The sequence below is a fragment of the Macaca nemestrina genome, chromosome 1 (genome assembly GCF_043159975.1).
Source record: "Macaca nemestrina isolate mMacNem1 chromosome 1, mMacNem.hap1, whole genome shotgun sequence".
Classification (NCBI taxonomy): domain Eukaryota; kingdom Metazoa; phylum Chordata; class Mammalia; order Primates; family Cercopithecidae; genus Macaca; species Macaca nemestrina.
Window position 1 is genome coordinate 193,548,891 of NC_092125.1, and position 25,265 is coordinate 193,574,155.

The 25,265-nt window shown below is 41.6% G+C and overlaps 1 protein-coding gene across 2 annotated transcripts in view; it reads right to left on the reverse strand.

Moving 5' to 3' along the window:
• The window catches only part of LOC105494803 (zinc metallopeptidase STE24), a 47,988-nt gene extending 23,401 nt beyond the window's left edge, over window positions 1-24,587 (reverse strand). Inside the window, exons 1-7 of one of the 2 annotated variants that reach the window (XM_011763640.2) lie at window positions 24,274-24,586; window positions 21,815-21,961; window positions 14,034-14,120; window positions 13,377-13,493; window positions 11,775-11,927; window positions 9,831-9,972; window positions 26-210 (exon numbers count right to left, since the gene is read on the reverse strand). In XM_011763640.2, coding sequence (XP_011761942.1) covers window positions 26-210; window positions 9,831-9,972; window positions 11,775-11,927; window positions 13,377-13,493; window positions 14,034-14,120; window positions 21,815-21,961; window positions 24,274-24,396 — 954 coding nt within the window. In that variant the 5' untranslated portion in view covers window positions 24,397-24,586. Of the gene's footprint in view, window positions 1-25; window positions 211-9,830; window positions 9,973-11,774; window positions 11,928-13,376; window positions 13,494-14,033; window positions 14,121-21,814; window positions 21,962-24,273 lie in introns of both variants that reach the window. The other variant, XM_071095425.1, reaches the window with a different exon arrangement.
• Between the last annotated feature and the right edge of the window lie 678 nt (window positions 24,588-25,265).

The window sequence follows — 25,265 nt, forward strand, 5'->3', positions numbered from 1 at the left end:
AGTCTCTTAGGAAAAAAGAACTCACTTTAACTTTAGCTTTTATTTCTTCACTGTTCCTTTCTTCCTCATTGCGGGGTTCCATGCCAGAATCCTCCTGGATGTCTTTGTTTAGTACAGAGTACTCTTCTAGTAGAGTGTCAAACAAAACTATTCGCTTGTTCTTGAAGAAGCCATAAAAATAAGCATTGCTGTGGGAAGAGCGTTTAGATCCTAAGGAAAAGACAGTTCAAAGCATGGAATATAATTAAAAAGTTTGGGGTCCTTTGGAGAGACTCCTAGAAATTTAATTACTGGAAAGGACATTAACATTTTTAAATCGTTTAATAGAAGAAAAACCATATCAATATAATTCACCACCAGAAGTGGAGAGTGTCTGTTTTTTTGCCAATAAATGTGCTCATCACAGCTTTATAGCAATAAGTAAATAAGTAAAGCCTAAACATCCAACAGTTATGGAATGATTCAATTATGGTAAAACTATAAAATAGAATTTTAAGCAGCCAGAAAAAAATTATACTTCCAAAGAATTTTAACAAGAAAAAGCTCACCAATATATTGTGAAGCATACAAAACTTCATATATATAAGGTTCCATTATTGTCAAGAAAAAGTGTACATGTATTAGATGAGTGCAAACGTAATTGCGATTTTTGCATTGTTGAAATTTGCTGTTTGATATTGGAATACATTCTTAAATATGGTTATGTTATATGTCATTTTAATGCACATTTCTCGTTTTGTTTTTTGCTAATGATTTATTACTTGCTGTTTATTTTATATTTATTTTAGATAAGGGAAATGATATTAGACAAAAAGCAAATTCAGCCGGATACTCTGGCTCATACCTGTAATCCCAGCACTTTGGGAGGCTGAGGCAGGCGGATCACTTATAGTCAGGAGTTCGTGACCAGCCTGGCCAACATGGTGAAACCCTGTCTCTACCAAAAATACAAAAAATTAGCCGAGCATGGTGGCGCACGCCAGTAATCCCAGCTACACGTGGGGCTGAGGTATGAAAATTGCTTGAACCCAGGAGACAGAGATTGCAGTGAGCAGAGATGTCGCCGCTGCACGCCAGCCTGGGCAGCAGCAGGAGACTCTCTCACAAAAAAAAAAAAAAAAAAAAGCAAATTCAAGCAATTTTCTTATTTGAGTTCAAAATGGGTCATAAAGCAGTAAAGACAACTCGCAGCATCAACAACGCATTTGGCCCAGGAACTGCTAATGAACGTACAGCACGGTGGTGGTTCAAGAAGTTTGCAAAGGAGACGAGAGCCTTGAAGATGAGGAGCGTAGTGGTAGGCCATCAGAAGATGACAACGACCAATGGAGAGCAATCATCGAAGCTGATCCCCTTACAACTACACAAGAAGTTGCCGAAGAACTCAATGTCGACCATTCTACGGTCGTTTGGCATTTGAAGCAAACTGGAAAGGTGAAAAGGCCTGATAAGTGGGTGCCTCATCAGCTGAGCAAAAATAAAAATAAAAAAAATCATTGTTTTGAAGTGTCGTCTTCTCTTATTTTATACAACAAACCATTTCTCTATCAGACTGTGATGTGAGACGAAACATGGATTTTATACAACAACGGGCGATGACCAGCTCAGTGGGTGGACCCAGAAGAAGCTCCAAAGCACTTCCCAAATCCAATCTTGCACCAAAAAACGGTCATGGTCACTGTTTGGTGGTCTGCTGCCAGTCTGATCCACTATAGCTTTCTGAATCCTGGCAAAACCATTACATTTGAGAAGTATGCACAGCAAATCGATGAGATGCACAGAAAACTGCAATGCCTGCAACCAGCATTGGTCAACAGAAAGGGCCCAATTATTCTCTAAGACAACACCCAACTGCACATCGCAAAACCAATGCTTCAAAAGTTGAACAAATTGGGCTATGAAGTTTTGCCTGATCTGCCATATTCATCTGACCTCTTGCCAACTGACTACCACTTCTTCAAGCATCTCGACAACTTTTTAAAGAGAAAACGTTTCCACAACTAGCTGGATGCAGAAAATGCTTTCCAAAAGTTTGCCAAATCCCGAAGCACAGAGTTTTACCCTACAGGAATAAACAAACTTATTTCTTGTTGGCACAAATGCGTTCATTGTAATGGTTCCTCTTTTGATTAATAAAGATGTGTTTGAGCCTAGTTATAAAATTCATGGTCTAAAACCGCAATTACTTTTGCACCGATCTAACAAATATTAATAGAAAAGCATAAGCCCATGCCTATTAGGAAACATACCAAAATACTGAAATGTTTATCACTAAATTCTAGAATTAGGGATTTTTGTTTCCTTTTTTTCCCCAAGACTTTTAAAATAAGCATACCTACTTCTATAATTAAAGCAATTTTTATAAAGACTGGAAGAAGACATACCTTTTTTGCTTTTGAGACAGGGTCTCTCTCTGTCGCCCAGACTGTAATGCAATGGCATAATCATGGCTCACTGCAGCCTTGACCTCCTGAGCTCAATCAATCCTCCTGCCTCAGCCTCCTGGGTAGCTAGGACTACAGATACATACCACCATGCCCGGCTAATTTTTTGTAGAGACAGGGTCTTGCTACGTTGCCCAGGCTGGTCTCTAACTCCTGGGCTCAAGCAATTCTCCTGCCTCGGAATCCCAAAGTGCTGGGATTACAGGTGTGAATCACCACAGCCAGCCCATACCTACATTTTTAACAGTACCTGAACTATGGCTGATTTTTATTTTCTTCTTTATATACTTCTTTGACTTCCAAATGTTCTACAATGTGCAGTGAGTTGAGTATAGTGATTAAGAGCATAGACTCTGGGTTCAAATCTTGGCTCTGCCATGTATTAGTTGTGTAAATTTAGAAAACTTTCTTCATTTCTTTAAGCTTTAGTTTCCTATTTATGAAGCGAGGCTATTATCTACCTTATTAGGTTAGATTATGGATTACATGAGAGATTCTAAGTGAAGCAATTAGTATGCTGTCTTATCTCTATACTACTACAATTATTTATATACTTTTTTCAAAAAAGAAATGATAAATGTTTATTTCTCTTGAGAATCTGAAGTCTCTCACAAAAAACATGAATTTTCTATCTACTCATATATCTAATGAAAAGTACTTGGCAGTATGTTTAGTAGTAAAACTTTGACAAATAGAAGCTATTATTTATTTATTGCATTATTACATTTCTTTTCGGTTTGGTTGCCAGGAAGAGCCAAACATGTTTGTTTATTTTGTCTGTGTTACCCTTTGAAGTCTCATTCTTCTATCTCATTTCTGTCTTTTCTGATCTTAAATTTTTTTTTTTTTTTTTTTCTGAAACGGAGTCTCACTCTGTCACCCAGGCTGGTAGTGGCATGATCTCTACTCACTGCAGCCTCTGCCTCCCGGGTTCCAGCGATTCTCTTGCCTCAGCCTCCTGGGTAGCTGGGATTCCATGCACACGCCACCACACCCAGCTAATTTTTGTATTTTTAGTAGAGACGGGGTTTCATCAGGTTGGCCAGGCTGGTCTTGAACTCCTGACCTCAGGTGATCTGCCCACCTCGGCCTCCCAAAGTACTAGGATTACAGGCGTGAGCTACCATGCTTGGCCCTGATCCTAAATTTTTAAATTAATTTTTAAAATTTCTTAAATGCTATCTGAAGTTATTTATGAAAGTAAGCAGATTGTATGCACACAAACAAAAGTAAATTAATGTCTTACTATCTCCCACCAGTCCAAGTATCTCAAAGTGTGGTCCAAGGAATACACCAAAATCACCTAGGGGTATTTGTTAGAAGTAGATACTGGAAACACCTACTAAGTCAGAATCTCTGGGAATGAAGCCCAGGAATTGTGGGGAAAAGAAAGAGATCAGACTGTTACTGTGTCTATACAGAAAGAAGTAGGTATAAGAGACTCAATTTTGTTCTGTATTTAAGATGCTGTTAATCTGTGACCCTACCCCCAACCTTGTCCTTGCAAGAGACATGTGCTGTGGTGACTCAAGGTTTAAAGGATTTGGGGCTGTGCAGGGTGTGCTTTGTTAAACAAGTGCCTGAAGGCAGCATGCTTGTGAAAAGTCATCACCATTCTCTTAATCTCAAGGACCCAGGGACCTCTGCCTAGGAAAGCTAGGTGTTGTCCAAGGTTTCTCCCCATGTGATAGTCTGAAATATGGCCTCGTGGGAAGGGAAAGACCTGATTGTCCCCCAGTCTGACACCCATGAAGGGTCTGTGCTGAGGAGGATTAGTATAAGAGGAAAGAAGGCCTCTTGGCAGTTGAGATAGAGAAAAGCATCTGTCTCCTGCCCGTTCCTGGGCAATGGAACATCTCGGTGTAAAACCCGACTGTATGTTCTGTTTACTGAGAAAGGAGAAAACCGCCTTAGGGCTGAAGGTGGGCCGTGCTACCGGCAATGCTGCTCTTTATGCACTAAAAAGGTTTATGGAGGTGTTTACATATGTATATCAAGTCACAGCACTTTTCCTTAAACTTATTCATGTCACAGAGATCTTTATTCATATGTCTTACTGCTGACCTTCTCCCTACGATGATCCTATTATCCTGCCACTTCCCTTTTTCTAAGATGGTAAAATCAATAAATACTGAGGGAACTCAGAGACCGGTGCTGGCGTGGGTCCTCTGTATGCTCAGCGGCGGTCCCCTGGGCCCACTTTTTCTTTCTCTATACTTTGTCTCTGTGTCTCACTTCTTTTCTCAAGTCTCTTGTTCCACCTAACGAGAAACGTCCACAGGTGTGGAGGGGCAGGCCACCCCTTCAAGGAATCTGTCTTTTAACAAACTCTCGAGGGACTTTTATACTTACTAAAGTTTAAGTATCCCTGTACTGGCCAGGTGCGGTGGCTCACACCTGTAATCCCAGCACTTTGGGAGGGCGACGCGGGTAGATCACGAGGTCAGGAGATCGAGACCATCCTGGCTGACACAGTGAAACCCCGTCTCTACTGAAAATACAAAAAATTAGCCGGGCGTGGTGGTGGGTGCCTGTTGGTGGTGGTGGGTAGTCCCAGTTACTCGGGAGGCTGAGGCAGGAGAATGGCCTGAACCCGGGAGGCAGAGCTTGCAGTGAGCCAAGATCGCACCACTGCACTCCAGCCTGGGCGACAGAGCAAAACTCCATCTCAAAAACAAAAAAGAATCCCTGTACTGTAACATAAGCTTTTTATATCGCTGTGCCTGGCATGTAGTATACAGTCACATACCACATAATAACATTTCGGTCCACAGACTACATACAGGACAGTGGTCCCACAAAATTATAATGAAGCTGAAAAATTCCTATCACCTAGTGACCTCATAGCCACCGTAATGTTGTAGCAGAGCACACTATCTTTTCTATGTTTAGATACACAAATGCTAATCATCATGCTAAAATTGCCTACAGTATTCAGTACAGTAACATGCTAGATAGGTTTGTAATCTAGAAGCAAGAGGCTATAGCATACAACCTAGGTGTGCAGTAGGTAATACCATCTAGGTTTGCATGAGTATACTCTTGGTGTTTGCATGACAATGAAAAGCCTAATGATGCATTTCTCAGAACATATTGCCATCATTAAGCGATGCATGACTGTATATTCAATGATGCTTATTTACTGAATGGATTAATGATATCACTTGAGGTATGAAGTAATGTATTTGAGAACTCCAAAAATCAAAACATTCTACAAAAATGTAAGGCATTGCCATTTTTTCTTTAAAATGCTTCCTCTTAACCTCTTAGCAGCATTTAACATAGTTGACCACTTTCTCCTTAAAACACAATCTTCTCCCGGCTTTTGAGACACCAGTTTCTTCTGGTTTTCTTCCCACCTCAAGGGCCTCTCCTCCTTATCCTCCCTCCTGGCTGTTTCTCTGCTGACTCTGACCCTGGTCCCCTTCTCGTAAGTGCCCTCATTGATGGCATTAAACACCATCTATGTGCCAGATACTTCCAAATCTGTATTTTTAGTGCTGACCTCACCCTAAAACTCCAGACTCATACATACAGCTACCTATTTGACATCTCCACAGTGATGTCTATAGACCTATTTGTTGTTTGTATTCTTGTGTGTAGTCTTTTTTCCCGTCCAAAATTAGAATCTCCTTTCAGAGTTTAGGGAGTGTCACACCACGTGAGAGGCTGCTTCTCATTTGAGAAATCTAAAAGACCAGATATTTGTTTCTCCAGCACTCCGAGCAGCTAGCCCCATGCCCTGGCTTAGTCAATCAGATGCACCCCTTAGGGACTCTGAATAGTTAGCTAATTACACAAAAAAGCAAAGCAGTGAGGAATTAATTCTGCAGGTGCTAGTGGCTGAATCCGGTGTTCTGAAGTAGCCACAGCAGTGTCCTCACCAGATAGGCTCCGCAATATGATCATACATTCCTAGCCTTCCTACGTAACAGCCCATTTTCTGAACTTCGTAAACTTAATTTTCCCGCAGACTTTGTGAGATATCAAATATTGTTTCTGGTTTTTTTGTTTGTTTGTTTTTTATTTTTGAGACAGGGTCTCACTCTTTTGCCCAGGCTGGAGTGCAGTGGTGTGATCTCGGCTCACTGCAACCTCCATCTCCCAGATTCAAGCGATCCTCCTGCCTCAGCCTCCCAAGTAGCTGGAACTACAGGTGTGCACCACCATGCCCGGCTAATTTTTGTATTTTTAGTAGAGATAGGGTTTCACCATGTTGGCCAGGCTGGTCTCGAACTCTTGACCTCAGGTAATCCACCTGCCTCAGCTTCTCAAAATTCTGGAATTACAGGTGTGAGCCACCACACCTGGCCAAATACTGTTCTTTTTTTTGAGACAGAGTCTTGCTCTGTCACCCAGGCTGGAGTGCAGTGGCACGATCTTGACTCACTGCAACCTCTGCCTCCCGGGTTCAAGCCATTCTCCTGCCTCAGCCTCCCAAGTAGCTGGGACTACAGGCGCCCGCCACCACGCCCAGCTAACTTTTTTTTTAGTAGAGACAGGGTTTCACCATGTTGGCCAGGCTTGTCTCGAACTTCTGACCTCAAGTGATCCGCCCGCCTCAGCCTCCCCAAGTGCTGGGATTACAAGCATGAGCCACCGCGCCTGGCCCAAATATTGCTTCAATAAGCAGTTTTTCTGCTTGAATCAGCCACAGTTGGTTTCTATTGCTTACAGAACTCTAATACAATGTTTAATAGGTTTCTCAATATGTAATATAACCATTAGAAGTCTTAATTCCCCAGAAACCTACTAGTCTCCCAGTTTTTCCCATCTCAGTAAACTACCATATATCCAACTGCTCAGGTCAAAAGTCCTAGGCCATTATCTTTGATGTCACTCTTTCCTTTATTCTCCCAATGCAATCAATTAGAAAATTCAATCAACTCTAGCCCTAAAACTTGTCCCAAATATATCCACTTCTCTCCATTAGTTACTATTATCCTAGTCTAAGCTACCATTATGTCCTACCTAGACTCTTGCCTCTCTTTACATATATTCTCCATACAGTAGCCCAGGATATTTTAAAAATACAAAGCAGACCATGTCACTTTCGTGTCTAAGCCTCCAATGGCTCTTCCCACTGAACTTAAAATCCAAACTCCTTACCCTGACTTACAAAGGCCTATGTAGTCTGATTCTTGCCTATGTCTCAGATTTCATCTCCTAACACTCTCCTGCTATGGTGCAGCAACACTGGACTTCTTTATGGTCCCTGAACATCTTCCCATTGACGTCAAGTGGGTAGCTCCTCCGTTTAGGTCTCAGCTTAATCTGATGACCCAATCTACAGTATCAACTTATCAGACCAAACTAGTTTAATTCTCTGCATAGCACTTGCTATCTGATAATATTTTGAGAGCAAGATTCCTGGCTTTTCACTACAATCTCCCTACCAATTTACAAATACGTAATATGTGTTGTTATTGTCGGCAACAACATTCATTCATTCGAAATATTTTTGAGAATTGTTACTATTGTTAACAATAAAAACATACATTATAGATGAGTAAATTGCTGTTTAGCAAAGCTAAGTTGTCCAAAGTCACACAAGTAGTTTGTCTCGAACTTCTGACCTCCCACCTCAGCCTCCCCAGTAGATGGGATTACAGGCTGGAGCCACTAAACCCAGCACTGGTAATCTGTGATAGAACTATGATTCGAACCCAAGCCTTTTGACCCTGAAGCCTGACGTCTGAAATGCTGCCCCCAACCTACTCAAATCTTGACTTCCCATTAACACCCAGCTCAGGTCATAACCCTCCATAAAGCCTTCCCTGACTATTTTATCTAAAATGAAAATAGCTCTCATACTCTGGATGTTGTAGGGGGGGGAAGATAAAAAGAAAATAGCACTGATATATTTCACATATTCTATTGACTACCTCCACTGTCAATAGCATTAGCTATTATTTCACATTATCTGATTATAACTTAAGGGATCAGCAACTTAGGTTGCTCCTTTAGTAAAAGCCACTTAGAGACTATTCTGTTATACTGATTAGTGATTAAATTTTTAGTTTAATATTACCTTAAAAAAAAACCCAAAAAAACAGTAGTTATTTCAGAGGCTAAAGAAGTAAGTATGAACTGGCTTACTCTTCTACCATTTATCCACAGACTTTTAAGCTACTCCAATTGTGGCTTTAGTTGGGCTATGTATCCTCAGGAGCCACTAAATGTCTGAAATTTCTAAGTTCTTCCAGTTGCTGTTGATTTATTCTTTTCAGTTGTGACCATCTCTATTTTCCTCTAACCCTGTGATTGCTTCTCAGTTTCTAGTCCTTCATCTAACATAGCTGCTTCTCACTGGTAATATTTTATTTTAGAGCAGGGATCAGCAAACTGCAACTCACAGGCCAAATCCAGTCTGCCATTTATTTTCATAAAGTTTTACAGGAACACAGCCATGCTCATTTGTTTAGTATTGTCTACGACTGCTTTTGCGCTATAATAGTAGCATTGAATAGTTGCAACAGAGAACAAGTGGCCCACAAAGCCTAAAATATTTACTATCTAGCCCTTTACAAAAAACATTTGTGAAACCATAGCTTAGAGGAAACACAACTGAAACCCAGAAGGGTGAAGTTACTTGTCCAAGATCCCATAACTGGCAAGTGGCAGGGGCAGAACTATTACATTCATTATATGGACCTTATAAATTCTCAAAGTCATAGAACCTTACAACAGTTTCTCTCTACATCTCCGTAGGCTTCTTTGAGACTTTGGTAGTTGACTACCAAAGTCTCAAAGAAAGTAATAGACTGGGTGTTAATGGAAATAGACTGGGTGTTAATGAGTAGCAGTCAAGAGACCACTTAAATCTCAAAAGCAATCATCAAAAAAGCAGAGTATAACGAATCTGCAGTACTCGATGGTACTGTAGTCTTTGGTAATCAATCTTCAGGTGAGTCCTCCAGAACACTGGATATTTTGTTGGAGGAGACAAGGTCAATAACACTGGCTTTGTTTAAGAGCCTCCAAACTAATACTAAACAGAATCTGACTATTCAAGAGTTCAACTTAATTACCTGAAAGAACCAGGCAGATAACAGAAGTGAATAAATCAGTCTAACATATAACATAATATAATAGAGAGTGAAAAAACCTTGGCCAAAAACTCAAAACAATACTGTAAAACCAAACAAACATAGCTGCAGACAAGAGCAGGATTTGGCATCAAGCCACCAGTTTCTACCCCTGGCCTATGTTATCGATTTCTGTAAATCTTAAAAAGCCAAAAGGTAAACTCCTAGCCTTTAAATAACAAAGTTTAAAAAGAAAAAAACCAAAAACTGATTTATTCTTTTATTAAAATTTTAAGAATAAATCATCAAATAAAACAAACCACTTGAATAAAACCTTCTTATCCCCAGGTAGCCTTACCTTCCACAACATACACCTTCGTCAAAGGAAAGTCAATACTCTTCGCCATCACTTCAATTTCTTCTTTAAGCTTTCCCTCAGGCAGAGGTGTGAATTTGTCAAATAAAGGGGCAATATAATCAGCATAGATTGTGACAAGAACCTGAAAAGCAAATGTCAGAACAACATATAAACATGTTCTTAAAGAAAAACCATTCTTTATTATACAGATTAAATTATATTAAAACAATTATGTTGACCTCAAACTTGAGAACAAGGAACTTACTTGCTCTGGTATTCCCAGGCCCAAATAGTACCAGATAGTAAGAGCATAATATCTGTCTGATGAATTAAATTGAAATGAGTAGTCTGGTAACCGAGTAAACCCATGAATTTTATTTTAGAGGATAATGCTACTAACAGTGATTAAGATCTCTAGGTGGTAATAAGTATAGTCCTTTCAAAACTATCTTGGGGATTTCTGATGCTTCATGAGCCAATCATAACACGCAGTTCTGCCTTTGAGTGTAATCACAATAGACCTGAAGTCTTTCCTAAAAAAGAATTCGTAGAACTTGATTGTATGCTGTTACTTGGTTGGCTTATCAGCTAAAATTAATTACCTGTAGTTCATAATCGTACATTGTGGTTGAAAAAGCACTTCCTTAAGCATTTTTAGAGCATTTTCTCTGCTCTTTTTCCTCTTACTTTAATTTGCCATACAATTGATACCTGTAAATCCAACTACCGCCCATTTTCTGATCTTGATCCCATCAGTGGAAAATGAAACAATGGGCATTATGTAATTCAGACTAAAATAAACCTCAGCTGGGGCGTGGTATAACACACCTGTAGTCCCAGCTACTCGGGAGGCTGAGGCAGGAGGATTGCTTGAGCCCAGGAGTTCAAGGCTGTAGTGCACTATGATCATGCCTGTGAAATAGCCACTGTACTCCAGCCTGGGCAACATAGGGAGGCCCTGTCTTAAACTAAACTAAACTAAAATAAACTAAACTAAACTAAACTAAAATAAACCTCATCATCAGTGGAGTTGAAGAGCTGATAGATGATAATTTCTGGGTGTACTGAACAGACCATTCTGGTCTTTTTCATTTGAGTTTTTAAAAAGTTATTATTTGTAGAGACACAGTCTCACTGTGTTACCTAGGCTGGTCTTAAACTCTTGGGCTTAAGTAATCCTCGCACCTTGGCTTCCCAAAGTGCTGGGGTTACAGGCATAAGACACTGTGCCTGGCCCTGAACAGACCATTCTGACTGTGTTGCAGTGTTTGTGTTGTGAAGCACTTGAGAGTATGGAAAGAGAAGAGGAATAGGAGATGTGAGGGAGGGAAGGGGGAAAAGAGTGAGAGGGAAAAGGAAAGGAGAAGAAGAGAGGCAGGAATAGGTGGCAGTTGGGGAGACAAGGGAAGACAAAGGAGAAGGAAAGGAAGAAGAATGCGTAAAAGATAGAAGGGGAAGGGGAAGTAGATGGGGCAAAGAAGGCAGAGAGTGTCTAACGGGGAAGGGAAAGGCAGGGGAAGGGAAGCAGAAGAAAGCCAGTTAAATATATGTTTTCTTTCTCTTGTCCCTCTTAAATCTCATTTCTCTTCAAAATAACCATGATTTTAGGCAGTGGAGGTCAGTCAGGAGTCATTAAATTATCATACTTAGTCATTCTGGTGGCAACTCACAAATGCACAACCCAAAACCGCCTGACAACGGAATCATTAAAAGTGACTAACAACTAGTTTCTATGACCTGTAAGAGTTAGCATAAGGAGAAGGAAATTTATGGTCAGTCAATACTCCTGTTTCTATAATCAAAAGCAGAAACCAAAGGGGAAATGTATATAAGCACCTATTTATATTTCAGCTGCTTCTTAAGAACTATTTACATGCCAATGAAGATTACAGTAATCTCACCAAGGAACTTTTGTAAAGAAAATGAAATAAAGATTTTACTCACCAGAGACACAACTAATGTAAACAGCCAGGCATAAATAAAAAAATAGTCACCCCCAATTTTAATAATGTAAAGTAGAAGTGAAGACACAGGCAACAAAATACACTGAGTCACAACAAATTTCTTGATTGCATCTTTCATGAAGAACCCCAAAGTCTGCAAAAAGAAAACATTACCACAAGAAACTGAGAAACTGGTTTTGCTTTTTAAATAACTAATAAATAACTACAAAGGATACATTATTAAAGCAATTTTTTAAATTAACATGTAGTGAAACTATATTATATGACATTAGACAGCTTAAGACAATGAGTAAATGTCCTGCATCTTACAGGTGAAAATTCATTTAAACATTATTAACTGAGGACGAGTGCAGTGGCTCACGACTATAATTCCACCACTTTGGGAGGCCTAGATGGGAGGATTGCTTGAGTCCAGTAGTTCCAGACTAGCCTGGGCAACATAGTGAGACCCTGTCACTAAAAATTAAAAAAAAAAAAAAAAAAAAAATTAACCCAGTGTAGTGTAATTCATCTATAGTCCCAGATACTAGGGAGGCTGAGGTGGGAGGATTGCTTGAGTCTGGAAGGTTGTGGCTACAGTGAGCCATGATCCTGCCACTGCACTCCAGCCTAGGCGACAGAACGAGACCCTGTCACAAACAAACAAATGATTATCAGTAGCTGAAAAACAACAGACATTAGTGCTAAGAGTTTATAACATAAATTTCTTTTTTTTTTTTTTTAAGAGACAGGGTCTGGCTCTGTTGCCCAGGTTGGAGTACAGTGGCACAATGATGGCTCACCGTAGCCTCAACCTCCTGGGCTCAAGTAATCCTTCTGCTTTAGCCTCCCAAGTAGCTGGGACTACAGGTGCACGCCACCACAACCGGCTAACTTTTAGAATTTTTTTGTAGAGATGAAGTCTCACTATACTGCCCAAGCTGGTCTTGAACTCCTGAGCTCAAGTGATCCTCCCGCCTTAGCCTCCCCAAAGTGTTGGGATTACAGGTGTGAGCCACTCTACCCAGTCGAGGCTTTCTTTTTTTTTTTTTTGAGATGGAGTCTTGCTCTGTCACCCAGGCTGGAGTACAGTGGCGAGATCTCAGCTCACTGCAAGCTCCGCCTCCCGGGTTCACGCCATTCTCCTGCCTCAGCCTCCTGAGTAGCTGGGACTACAGGCGCCCGCCACCATGCCCAGATAATTTTTTGTATTTTCAGTAGAGACGGGGTTTCACGGGGTTAGCCAGGATGGCCTCAATCTCCTGACCTTGTGATCCGCCCGCCTCGGCCTCCCAAAGTGCTGGGATTACAGGCATGAGCCACTGCACCCGGCCTAAGTTTTTTTTCTTTTTATTTTTTTTAATCAACGTTGACCAGGTTGGCCTTGAACGTGTAGCCTCGCCTCCCTGAGTGCCAGGGCAACTGGCCTGAGCCACCGTGGCTCCCAAGACTTTCAGCTATGATCTTTACCATATCTGCAGTTCCGTTTTTTCTCAATTCATACTCTGAAATAGTAAATTATGTTTAAATTATAAACAGTACAGGATAAAAGCGCAGAAGTTTTTCACATTTAAAAGAGAACATTTGTTATTCTTTACTATACCTGTTGATTGAAACCATGTTTTTCTTCTATCACAAAAGTATTATAAAGACTCCATGGCAAACCAGTCAATGCACTGAAAAGTGTAGCCAACAGCAGAAACACCAGGGACTGAGTGATCTAAGCAAAAGAAAAAACAAAAATCTAGTTTTTATGAACTACTAGCAAACAAATCAACAAGTATTTGCTGAGCACTTACTACATCCTAAGCAATATGCTTGATTCTACGGATAATACAAGCTCTGAAACATCATCCCTGCCTTCAAAAAAGTTTACTTTTGAGAGAAGTAAACGAGAAACAAAACAAATCCTTTTCTACTACACAGGCACTATATGAAAGGTACCTTAAATCATATAGACAAATCCCTAAGATAAAGAGCCTGGATTCTTGGCTTACCACATGGAAGAAAGTCACCTGATAACTAAAAATACTCACACTGGACTATTATGTGATTGAGAAATAAACCATTGCAAATAAGCCTGTGATATTCTGGGATTTGTTATCATAACTAATGTTATGCCAATACAGCATGGGTAACCAAGGACTATGCAGACAGAGAGGCAAATCTAACATTGGCAGAAGCCAAAAAATTAACTTTAGTAGAAAGCCTGCCAAGCCAAAAGAAATACCATGACAAATATATGCTAATAATCACATACCTCATATTCTGGTCCAAAGCCAGCATAACCACAGAACCGTCCAGAAAGCCTCCAGAGATAAGGTATTCCTCCAAAGAGAAGAATAAGCTATAAAACAAAGCATACTTTGATCACAGTTGAACAGTACTAGAAACTATCATATGAGAAAGCATGGTATAAAGAAAGAAAGTACAAAATAATAATCTATTAAAAAAAAAAAGAGGCCAGTACCGTGGCTCATGCCTGTAATCCCAGCACTTTGGGAGACTGAGGCAGGAGGATGGCTTGAGGCCAGCAATTCAAGACCAGCCTGGGCACCAAGGTGAGTTGAGACCCCATCTCTACAAAAAATTTAAAAATTAGCTGGGCCTGATAGTACCTGTAGACCCAGCTACTTGGGGGGCTGAGGTGAGAGGATTGCCTGAGCCTAGGAAGTCAAGGCTGCAGTGAGCCGTGATCATGACACTGCACTCCAGCAAGGCAATAAAGTGAGACCCTGTCTCAAATAAAATAAAATAAAATAAAATAATAAAATAAAATAAAGTAGCAAAATAAAATTAATTTTTTAAAAAATAGACCTATTTAACATTTAGCATAATTTATGCATGTAGATGAGTACAAACCACTGAGAGACTAAATTTAGGCAGTTAAAATAACATTTTTGTCTGTACACTATATACGGATGAATTGTATGGTACATTAATTACCTCAATAAAGCTTTTCTAAAACAAAACAAAACAAAAACACACTTCTGTCAAAAGACCACAACAAAATCACAAACTAAACTTGGAAAGGTTAAACAGCCGGGTGTGGAAGCATATGCCTGTAATCCCAGCATTTCGGGAGGCCAAGGCAGGCAGATTGCTTGTGTTCAGGAATTTGAGACCCAGCCTGGACAACATGGTGAAACCTGTCTCTACAAAAAATACAAAAATGAGCCGATTATGGTGGCATGATTCTGTGGTCCTAGCTACTTGGGGGAGCTGAGGTAGGAGGATTGCTTGAGCCTGGGAGGTCAAGGCTGCAGTGAGCCAGGATCATGCCTGCACTCCAGCCTGGGTGACAGAATGAGACCCTGTCTCAAAAACAAACAACAACAACAACAACAACAACGAAGTTCGAAATCCAAAAGCTAATGAGTGATAGAAATGGAATTTGAACCATGTTAATATGGCTCCATAATTGTCTTTTCTGTGAAAGAAAATAGTCCTCTTCCATCAGGACAAAGCACAGAAGTAGAGAGTCATGTCCACTTACTGAACTGGGGAAGAGAATGGGATTATCTGTGTCTTTGCTGGGTCAGGAAGAGGCGAGGTAGGGGCCAGACTTTCACAGGAGAAGTCTCTTCCTCAGCACCACCCTTTGTCTTGGTCTTGGGCAGATAAAGTGAACACAGACATTCACTAAATAACCAGGACATTAGGAGCTAGGAAGCAGCTCGAAATTTGAAAAGAATGCACGTTTAAGAAATTCTACTGCCTGAAACACATACAACTTTGTGGGACTCATTTGTCAAGAGGAATCAATTTATTTTTTCTCTCTACAGGACAGGACCTTAGGAGCACAATGATCAATCACATTCCTTGACTGGAAGCACAATATTCCCATTGGTTCAGACATAGTTCCTCATGGTTTCAGGGGTTTTGGTACTATCGTATTTCATGGGTATCCTTCCAATCTAATTCCCATTTTCATATATGTATCTACAAATAATATAGTGATTTATGTATGCTTTTAAAGAATGTATATAAATGACATCATATTGTACTTATCAGTCTACGATTTGCTTTTATACTCTAAATTTTCTTAGATCCATCCATGGTAGACTTCAACTTTATTTGGTATTATCAGGATATTTCCTAAAGTGTTTATAACAAATTACACTCCCATCAGCAGTACTTGAGTGTTTCTGTTTTCCCACAATCTCACCCACACTTTACTCATCTTTTAGACTGTTAGCAGTACATTGGGTTGGTTTAATATCATGGGTCTCAAATATGGTCTCTGGACAGTAGCAACAGCATCTGGGAATTTCACAGCAATGCAAAGTCTCAGGCCCTACCCCAGATGTACCAAATCAGAAGCTGGAAGTGGGACCCAGCAGTTTCTAGGTAAACCTGATGCATACTAAAGTTTGAAAATCATTGCGTTAATAAATTGTTTTCTTTTTTTAAGAGACAGAGTCTCACTCTGTCACTCAGGCTGGGGAGCAGTGTTATGACCATAGCTTACTGTATTTTTTAACTCCTGGGTTCAAAGGCTCTTCCCATGTCAGCCTCCCAAGTAGCCAGGACTATAGGTATGCGCCACCATACTTGGCTAATTTTAATTTTTTGTACAGATAGAGTATCTCTATGTTGCCCAGGCTGGCCTCAAGCAGTCCTCTCACTGTGGCCTCCCAAAGTGCTGGGACTATAGGTGTGAGCTACTGCACTCAGCCCCAATAAACTGCTTTTCAAAAGGCTCCCCTAACACTACCTCCAGGTATTTCCACTTTACTACAACTAACTCAACCTTAGACATAAACCTTGTTTTCCCAAAAGACACCACTGTCTGACATATGCCCTAGTTGTTGAAGTAATTGACCTGGGATGGTATTTCTTTCAGCCAATTCCCAATACTAATAAATAATGTATAATTGGCCGGGCACAGTGGCTCACGCCTGTAATCCCAGCACTTTGCGAGGCCGAGGCGGGTGGATCATGAGGTCAGGAGATCGAGACCATCCTGACTAACACAGTGAAACCCCATCTCTACTAAAAATACAAAATATTAGCCGGGCGTGATGGCAGGCGCCTGTAGTCCCAGCTACTCAGGAGGCTGAGGCAGGAGAATGGTGTGAACCCAGGAGGTGGAGCTTGCAGTGAGCCGAGATCGCACCACTGCACTCCAGCCTGGGCAACAGAGCGAGACTCTATCTCAAAAAAAAAAATTAAATAAAAATAATAATTGGCCGGGCGCGGTGGCTCACGCCTGTAATCCCAGCACTTTGGGAGGCCGAGGCGGGTGGATCACAAGGTCAGGAGATCGAGACCATGGTGAAACCCCGTCTCTACTAAAAATACAAAAAATTAGCCGGGCGCGGTTGTGGGCGCCTGTAGTCCCAGCTACTCGGGAGGCTGAGGCAGGAGAATGGCGTGAACCCGGGAGGCGGAGCTTGCAGTGAGCCGAGATCGCGCCACTGCACTCCAGCCTGGGCGACAGAGCGAGACTCCGTCTCAAAAAAAAAAAAAAAAAAAAAATATAATAATAATAATAATGTATAATTAAGGACTTATAATGCTTTTAGTAAAGGCTAGAGCAACTATTACTAAAAGTCCAGTATTTAAATGAGCATTAAGGATAGTTTTAATGTGAATTTTGAATGATCTATAAATGCATTTGAAAATCGATACTGCAAACCTTGTTTAGTTTCTTCTGGGGACTGAAAAACAAAGCATGGTGAACTGTACAATGTCTCTATGTTGATAATTTCACTAAGTATGCTCCCAGGGTTGTTCTATGGCAAAATTAATGATCCCAGAAAAAATAATTCCAGTGCTTTGACATATATTTCACTACTTTTTTTTTTTTTTTTTTTGAGACAGGATCTTACTCTGTCACCAGGTGGGGGTACAGTGGTGTGATCACAGCTCACTGCAGCCTCGACCTCCTGGGCTCCAGTAACCCTCCCACCTCAGCCTCCAGGGAGCTGGAACTGCAGGTGCACATCACCACACTCAGCTGATTTTTAAAAAAATTTTTTTGCAGAGATGGGGTATCACTATGTTTCCCAGGCTGGTCTCCAACTCCTGGGCTCAAGTGATCCTCCCACCTGAGCCTCTCAAAATGCTATGATTACAGGATTGAGTCATCATGCCTGGCTTCACTACTACAGTCTTGAAAAGCAGGCAGGGAAAAGGGTATAATCATCCCTATTTAATAGATGAGGCAACTGAAAGTCTTTAACTGAAAGGTTACTTTAACTGAGAGGTTAAAGTAACTTAGCCAAAGAAACCCAATGACTAAGTAATTCCTATGCATTGAGCTTCATTTACATTACCTCACTCACTTAGTCCTTGCCACAAACCATACAAGGTATGGCTTAACATCCACACACTTCTCATTTTATTTTCGTTTATTTTTGAGATGGAGTCTCGCTCTATCACCCACGCTGGAGTACAGTGGTACAATCTCAGCTCACTGCAACCTCCACCTCCTGGGTTCAAGCAATTCTCGTGTCTCAGCCTGCTGAGTAGCTGGGATTACAGGCACGTGCCAAAAGGCCAGGTTAATTTTTGTATTTTTAGTAGAGACAGGGTTTCGCCATGTTGGTCAGGCTGGTCTCAAACTCCTGACCTCAGGTGATCCGCCCCACCTAGGCCTCTCAAAGTGCTGGGAATACAGGCGTGAGCCACTGTACCCAGCCCACTTCTTATTTTAAGGATGAGAAAACTTAGGCTCAAGAAGGTGAAACTGCTCACATAGAAACATGCAAAAATTACAGAAGCAACAATTTAAACTTTTCAACTCTGCCCTACTCTGCTTCCCAACCACTCCATTTCTTCAGTGAGCCCTTTATTGGTACCTGTGAGATACTAGAGAAAGTGTCTCAGAGAGGCTGAACATTTTCTGTCTGGATGCAATGTCATATTTATGTGAACAGTGGCAACCATAACTGGCCACACAAGGACTCTATTTAGGTTCTATCAAGTAGAAAGTACTATGGCAAAAAAAAAAAAAAAGTCGAAACTAATCTTCTCACTTGATCTCTGTGATCAAAACATACAAACCTATTAATTTTAATCAAATAGAAATTAATGAACTTGTTTCCAAACAAAACAAGGTTTCAAAGTTACCCAAAATACTCTTCCTGCCAAGCGTAAATGCAGCCACAAAATCCCCAGAGATAAATTTAGCACATTCATGTTGCAGTCTTCAGAGTTTCAAGAATGGTTTTTTCAATGTCATTTTAAAGACTCAGAAGAACAGAGTTTGAAACCCAGTTATACTACTTATTAGCATGTCCCCTGGCCATTAAACATGCAAGCCCTTTAATTTATCCAAGCCTTTGCTTCCTCATCCATAAAAAGGGAATAATAATGCCTATCCTTTCTACTTCACTGTTGTAAACATCAAATAATAAATATAAAAACTATGTATGAAGTGAAAATCATGACAACTATTACTGTTCCCAACCTTAGCCCATCAGTACTGCTTCTAGTTTGAGCCACAGTACATTACAAAGCTCTCACTTTATATACGTATTCTCCCTATTTCTGTTATCTCCTAGAACAAATAGTCACCAACCATAATTACCAAGCTACTGTCTATCTTTTCTGGCACTATTTACCAGGGACAACCAAGGAGATTGAAAATGCTTTTCCTATCATTTTACTATGGCCCTGTAGGGGGTAAAGTCAAAGGACTTCCAAGAAGCAAACATCAGAAAGAGAATAGTGTCTATCTCATCTAATTGCCTTGTCATCATTAAACAGAGAATTCAGACCTTTCAGAGATGAAGAAAAATATGGGAGCTATTAATCAGTATAGAACAAGAACTCTCAGTATTACTTCTTCAGGTAGTGTTGTAAGCTGTTCAACAATTCCTCTGAAACTGGTGAAACAGAAGGGGAAATGTCAGTTGACAAAACAGCAAAACTCAGCTGTCAGACATCGATTGCAGAAAGGAGAGGCAAATACACTTACCAAGCAATGGAGGGAAAACATGCAAAATATTAAATCAAGTTTGGAAGCAGCTAGCTTTTGGGGAGAATAATACATTTAAGATCTTGGATATGCTTAATGTATTTTTTAAAGTTACTATAATTCTTTTTTGAGCTCCCATTAGTCTTTTTTGGACCAAGGCCATTATATAAATACATAAGTAAACTCTCTTTCATCTATTAAAAAAAAAAAGAAAGGCCGGGCGCGGTGGCTCAAGCCTGTAATCCCAGCACTTTGGGAGGCTGAGATGGGCGGATCACGAGGTCAGGAGATCGAGACCATCCTGGCGAACACGGTGAAACCCCGTCTCTACTAAAAATACAAAAAACTAGCCGGGCGAGGCGGCGGGCGCCTGTAGTCCCAGCTACTCGGGAGGCTGAGGCAGGAGAATGGCATAAACCCGGGGGGCGGAGCTTGCAGTGAGCTGAGATCCGGCCACTGCACTCCAGCCCGGGCAAGAGAGCCAGACTCCGTCTCAAAAAAAAAAAAATAATAAATAAATAAATAAATAAAAAATTAAAAAAAAAAGAAAGAATAGTGTCTAAATTAACCACTTCTACTTCCATCTGTCTCTGAAGGATGATTTCCTACTTGTGACCTGTCCCTAACAGAAGAAATGATCAGATAAATTAACTAAAGCCAAGTCATTATTGAAAAGATTACTTAACAGCAATAGCTGTGTATCCCCAAAGCCAATGAGATTTTGTTTTCCAAATCATTTATTAATTTTTCTAAATACCAAAATTTAACTCTTCTAGAAGCATTGCCATTTTCCATCACCCTGAAGAAATAAGCACAGTTTCTAATAATTTGGATCTAACCACACTAGTCTTATTATTCCATACTTGTTAAGAAAAATTTTGTGATGAGCTAGACAATTCTGTCATTTAACACAGCTACATAAAGCCAGTTTCTTTAACTCACGAAACAATGATGGTATCTGATCATAATTCTTTTAAATTTAGGAATCTTTCTCTTAGTGGTACTAGTGGATCTAAAAGTTCTAGAGAAATGATGATGATGATGATCAGGATGATAAAAATAATAAAAGTGGCAGGGCACAGTGGCTCATGACTGTAATCCCAGCACTTTGGGAGGACGAGGCAGGCAGATCACGAGGTCAGGAGATTGAGATCATCCTGGCTAACACAGTGAAACTCCATCTCTACTAAAAATACAAAAAAATTAGCCAGGCGTGGTGGTACATGCCTGTAGTCCCAGCTACTCAGGAGGCTAAGGAAGGAGAATCGCTTGAACCCGGAAAGCGGAGGTTGCAGTGAGCCAAGATCGTGCCACTGCACTCCAGTCTGGGTGACAGAGCAAGACAAAAACAAAAACAAAACAAAACAAAAAAGCAACAACAAAAATAAACCCCACATTATTTCATTCAGTAAATAGGAACTACATGCTGATTACATGCCATGCACTAGGTATAAAATGATGAACAAGACCTTAAAGTACTATTTCTTTAAGGAACTACCAGTCTGCCAATTAAACAGTCAAATCAGGCCAGGCACAGTGGCTCATGCCTGTAATCCCAGCACTTTGAGAGGGCGTGGTGGAATGCAACTGTAGTCCCAGCTACTCAAGAGGCTGAGATGGGAGGATCATTTGCGCCTGGGAAGCAGAGGTTGCAGTGAGCCAAGATCATGCTACTGTACTTCAGCCTGGGTGACAGAGCGAGACCGTGCCGGAAGAAAAAAAAAAAATCCAGGCAAATTCAACACAATGCGGTAAGTACTCTGACAGGAATAATGATAGGATGCTACCCTACCCACATTCATCAGGCAGGGAGTTTCAATTGGTTTCTTGGAAGACATGACATCTCAGCTGGATCCTAATGGAAGAGGATCTTTTTTCTACCTGGCTTCAGGGTAATAGTTCCCATATTCTGTAGTTTTAAACTGACTAAGCAGTTGTGTTTCTGTTTTTTTTGCTCCACAGCCATTACTACCAATAACAAAGGTTAAGAAAGCATGCTGGGACTTGTAAGTGTGGCACCCTCTTTTGTGTTACAAAAATATGAAAATGAAAACAACCATTATGAAGTATTAAACAATTTGACAGACTGTCTCTCCAAGAAGTAAATTACTCACAGTGCCTTCAATCTCTGAATAGAGTCCTGACCAGAAGCTGAAAGTGCTTTTATCCAGTTGATACAGTCGAGATTTCTCAAATGTTTCAGAATCCATGATCTGTCCTAATTCTGGTGGTACATGAGTTGTTGTTTTATATATTCTTCTCTGAAATATTTTAAAGAAAACACTTAAGTGAAACAGTCGATTATTACAATAGTCATTTATGATCAAACATTGAATGGTTTATGGCTTGCCACTTATTTCTGTTGAATTTGCTTTATACCTACACAAATATTGCACTTGATCAAATACATTAACCACTGAAATGACTGATGCAGGAAAATAAAAGCAGAACAAGAGAACCTGAGGTTAGCTGACTGGTAAAACTATAATCAGGGTTGTCACCACACTTCAATTTGTATATGTAAACCAAAGTTGTAACATCACAACTTTGTAACACGTACTACTCATTCTAGGTTTACATACCTCCTATAATATGGAAAACAAACTCATGGAAAGGAGAAGCACACATGCTAACCGTGAGTATGAACAGATACTGAGGCTGCTCATTAAATTTGGTCCTAAATGCCAGAAACTTGAGGAGTACCAGATGGAAACATATCAGGTCTGTGAGAAAAGAGCAACTTTCAGTCAGGCACACTGGGTCACGCCTGTAATCCCAGCACTTTGGAAGGCACGGGCAGGATTCCTTGAGCCCAGGATTTCGAGACTGGCCTGAGCAATGTGGTGAAATCCTGTCTCTACAAAAAATACAAAAATTAGCAGAGTGTGGTGGTGTGCACCTGTGGTCCCAGCTACTTGGGAGGCTGAGGTGGGAGGATCACCTGAGCCTGGGAGGCAGAGGTTGCAGTAAGCCCATATTGTGCCACAGCACTACACCCTGGGTGACAGAGACTCTATCTCTGTAGGAGAAAGATCAACTTTCTCATTATACTAAATTCTAAAAGGTAAGGGTAATTTCAGTTCAGGAAATGTAATACAGAGAATGGATACCAAACAAAATAATGGGCCACTACAACATGCTTTCCCTATATATTGTTGTGTGCCAATAAAAGCTGAGGGCAGGTAGAGCACAGTGGCTCACGCCTGTAATCCCAGCTCTTTGGGAGGTCGAGGCAGCAGGATGACTTGAGTCCAGGAACTCCACACCAGCCCGGGCAACAGCTCTATAAAACAATCAAAAAATTAGCCGGGTACAGTGAGCCGCACCTGTGGTCCTAGCTACTCAGAAGGCTGAGGTGGAGGTGGAGGGGTCGTTTGAGCCCAGGAGTTCGAGGCTGCCGTGAGCTATGATGATGCTATTGCTCTTGAGCCTGGGTGGCAGAGTGAGCCCCTGTCTCTGAATAAAATAAATAAATATTCTATCCCGGCCAAGATGGTGAAACCCCATCTCTACTAAAAATACAAAAATTAGCTGGGCATGGTGGCACGTGCCTGTAATCCCAGCTACTCGGGATGCTGAGGCAGGAGAATCACTTGAACCAGTAAGCCGAGATCGCGCCACTGTACTCCAGCCTGGCGACAGAGCTAGACTCCGTCTAAAATGAAATAAATAAATAAAGATTAAAAATAAACAAATAAAAGTTTAGATCTCTAATTTATGGTTATCTCAGGTAAATTGTTAACTTTCACTTTCTATTTTACCATTTTAATACTTTAAACTAAAATGATGATTTTATAGAAAATGAGAAATATATATATTTTTTTAATTTTATTTTTTTTGAGACCGAGTTTCACTCTTGTCACCCAGGTTGGAGTGCAGTGGTGCAATCTCAGCTCAAGCGATTCGCCTGCCTCAGCCTCCCAAATAGCTGGGACTACAGGTGCACGCCACCACACCCGGCTAATTTTTCTATTTTTAGTAGAGAGGGGTTTTTGCCACGTTGGTCAGGCTGGTCTTGAACTCCTGACCTCAGGTGATCCACCTGCCTCGCGGCCTCCCAAAGTGCTGGGATTACAGGCATGAGATACCGCGCCCAGCCCGATAAGTTTTGTTTTGTTTTGTTTTGTTTTGTTTTCAGCAGAAATAATATATGCTCTTTAAGGGCCCAAGTTCTTGGAAGGACTGCAAAATCCTATGGTTAGGCATGATTACATAAATGTCATGAGGAAGTTGGGTGTCTAAATCCTTTTGAAGGCTTATTCCAAAGATAAAGGAGGCCAAGTCTGGGCCCAAGGATCCCAAGGAAGCTGCAGGGAGGGCACAAGAGCCCAAGCCTTCCTCCAAGCCCTAACGGGATTAGGTCCCATGATAACGTTACAGAAAACTTCTTTGACGCACCAAGATCCCCCTCAAAGCCACAGCCCGCCATCGGGCCAAGTTACCAGACTCAGCAGGGACCACAGAGACAAGACTGGCGCAGGGACTGGAGCAATCAAGAGTCTCAGGGTCGAAGTCAAGGCTAGTCCAGGGCTGGCCGGGTGTGGGGGTCAGGTTGGACCCTGTCTAGGCTCACCTGCCGCTGTGCTAAGAAGGTCTCCCAAAGATACACTGTCCAGGAGAAGAGCAGCACGGCTCCGAAGATACGCTTTTCGGCCGGTATCTCCCACAAAGCGTCCAGCGATGCCCACATCCCCATGGCCACCCGGTTCCGCCGGCTCCTTCAGCATGCACCGGTGCCACACCGACACTCGTCCCCTCAGAGCGTCCCCGCGGTGTCACAGCGATATCCGTTCTTTCCGAGGGCCCCTATTCCGATACCCGCCCCCATCCCTCCCTCTGCGCGCTGCTGGCAGTGTCACAGACACACTCTTCCCTTTGCAGACTCTACCCAGTCCCTCCTAGTTTCTACAGAAAAAGCCCCAGCCCCACCTTCCTCACTTCCGGCCCAAAGAGGGCGGAGACCCAGACGCCAAGTTCCCGGACCTGCTGAGCTGTGTTGCATCAACATTCTTCCCCCACCTCTTGACGCTGGGTTCCGGTCTAGGGTTCTGGCTTTCCTCCTGGGCCCATGAACGCGGCGATGTTCTTGGCTTTCTAATCTCCAGAGCCGCAGTTCCATCCCCCTGGGTCAGCGGCTTACCTGACTGGGCTGCAGTATCTGCCCTCCTTCCCCCAACAAGGCGACAGGTAGTCGGGGCTGGGGCCGGACTGAGTGGACCGCGGCTCCCGCCTGAGGTGGCTTGGAAGGACGCGACAGCAGCCGATTTCCCAGTCTCTAAAAATCGTGCCTCTGAATTACAGCTAACTCAAAAGCGAGACCAGGCATTAGAAATGGAGTCTTTTAGCCAGTATTGGGGTGTTCGGAATTCAAGCGTATGAGAGAATTCAAGCGTTTGAAAATCTCGTCTCAACCACCCCAAGTGTAGTCAGAGGCGGCGTTTTCCCTGCGAGAGTGCCCTGGAACAAAGCAAGGATCTCGTGGGTTAGACATACCTGAAATGAAAGCGTCTTACTTTAGGGCACAAATTTGCATCAGTAAGGCGCAATGCCATTTCTCTCTTGGAA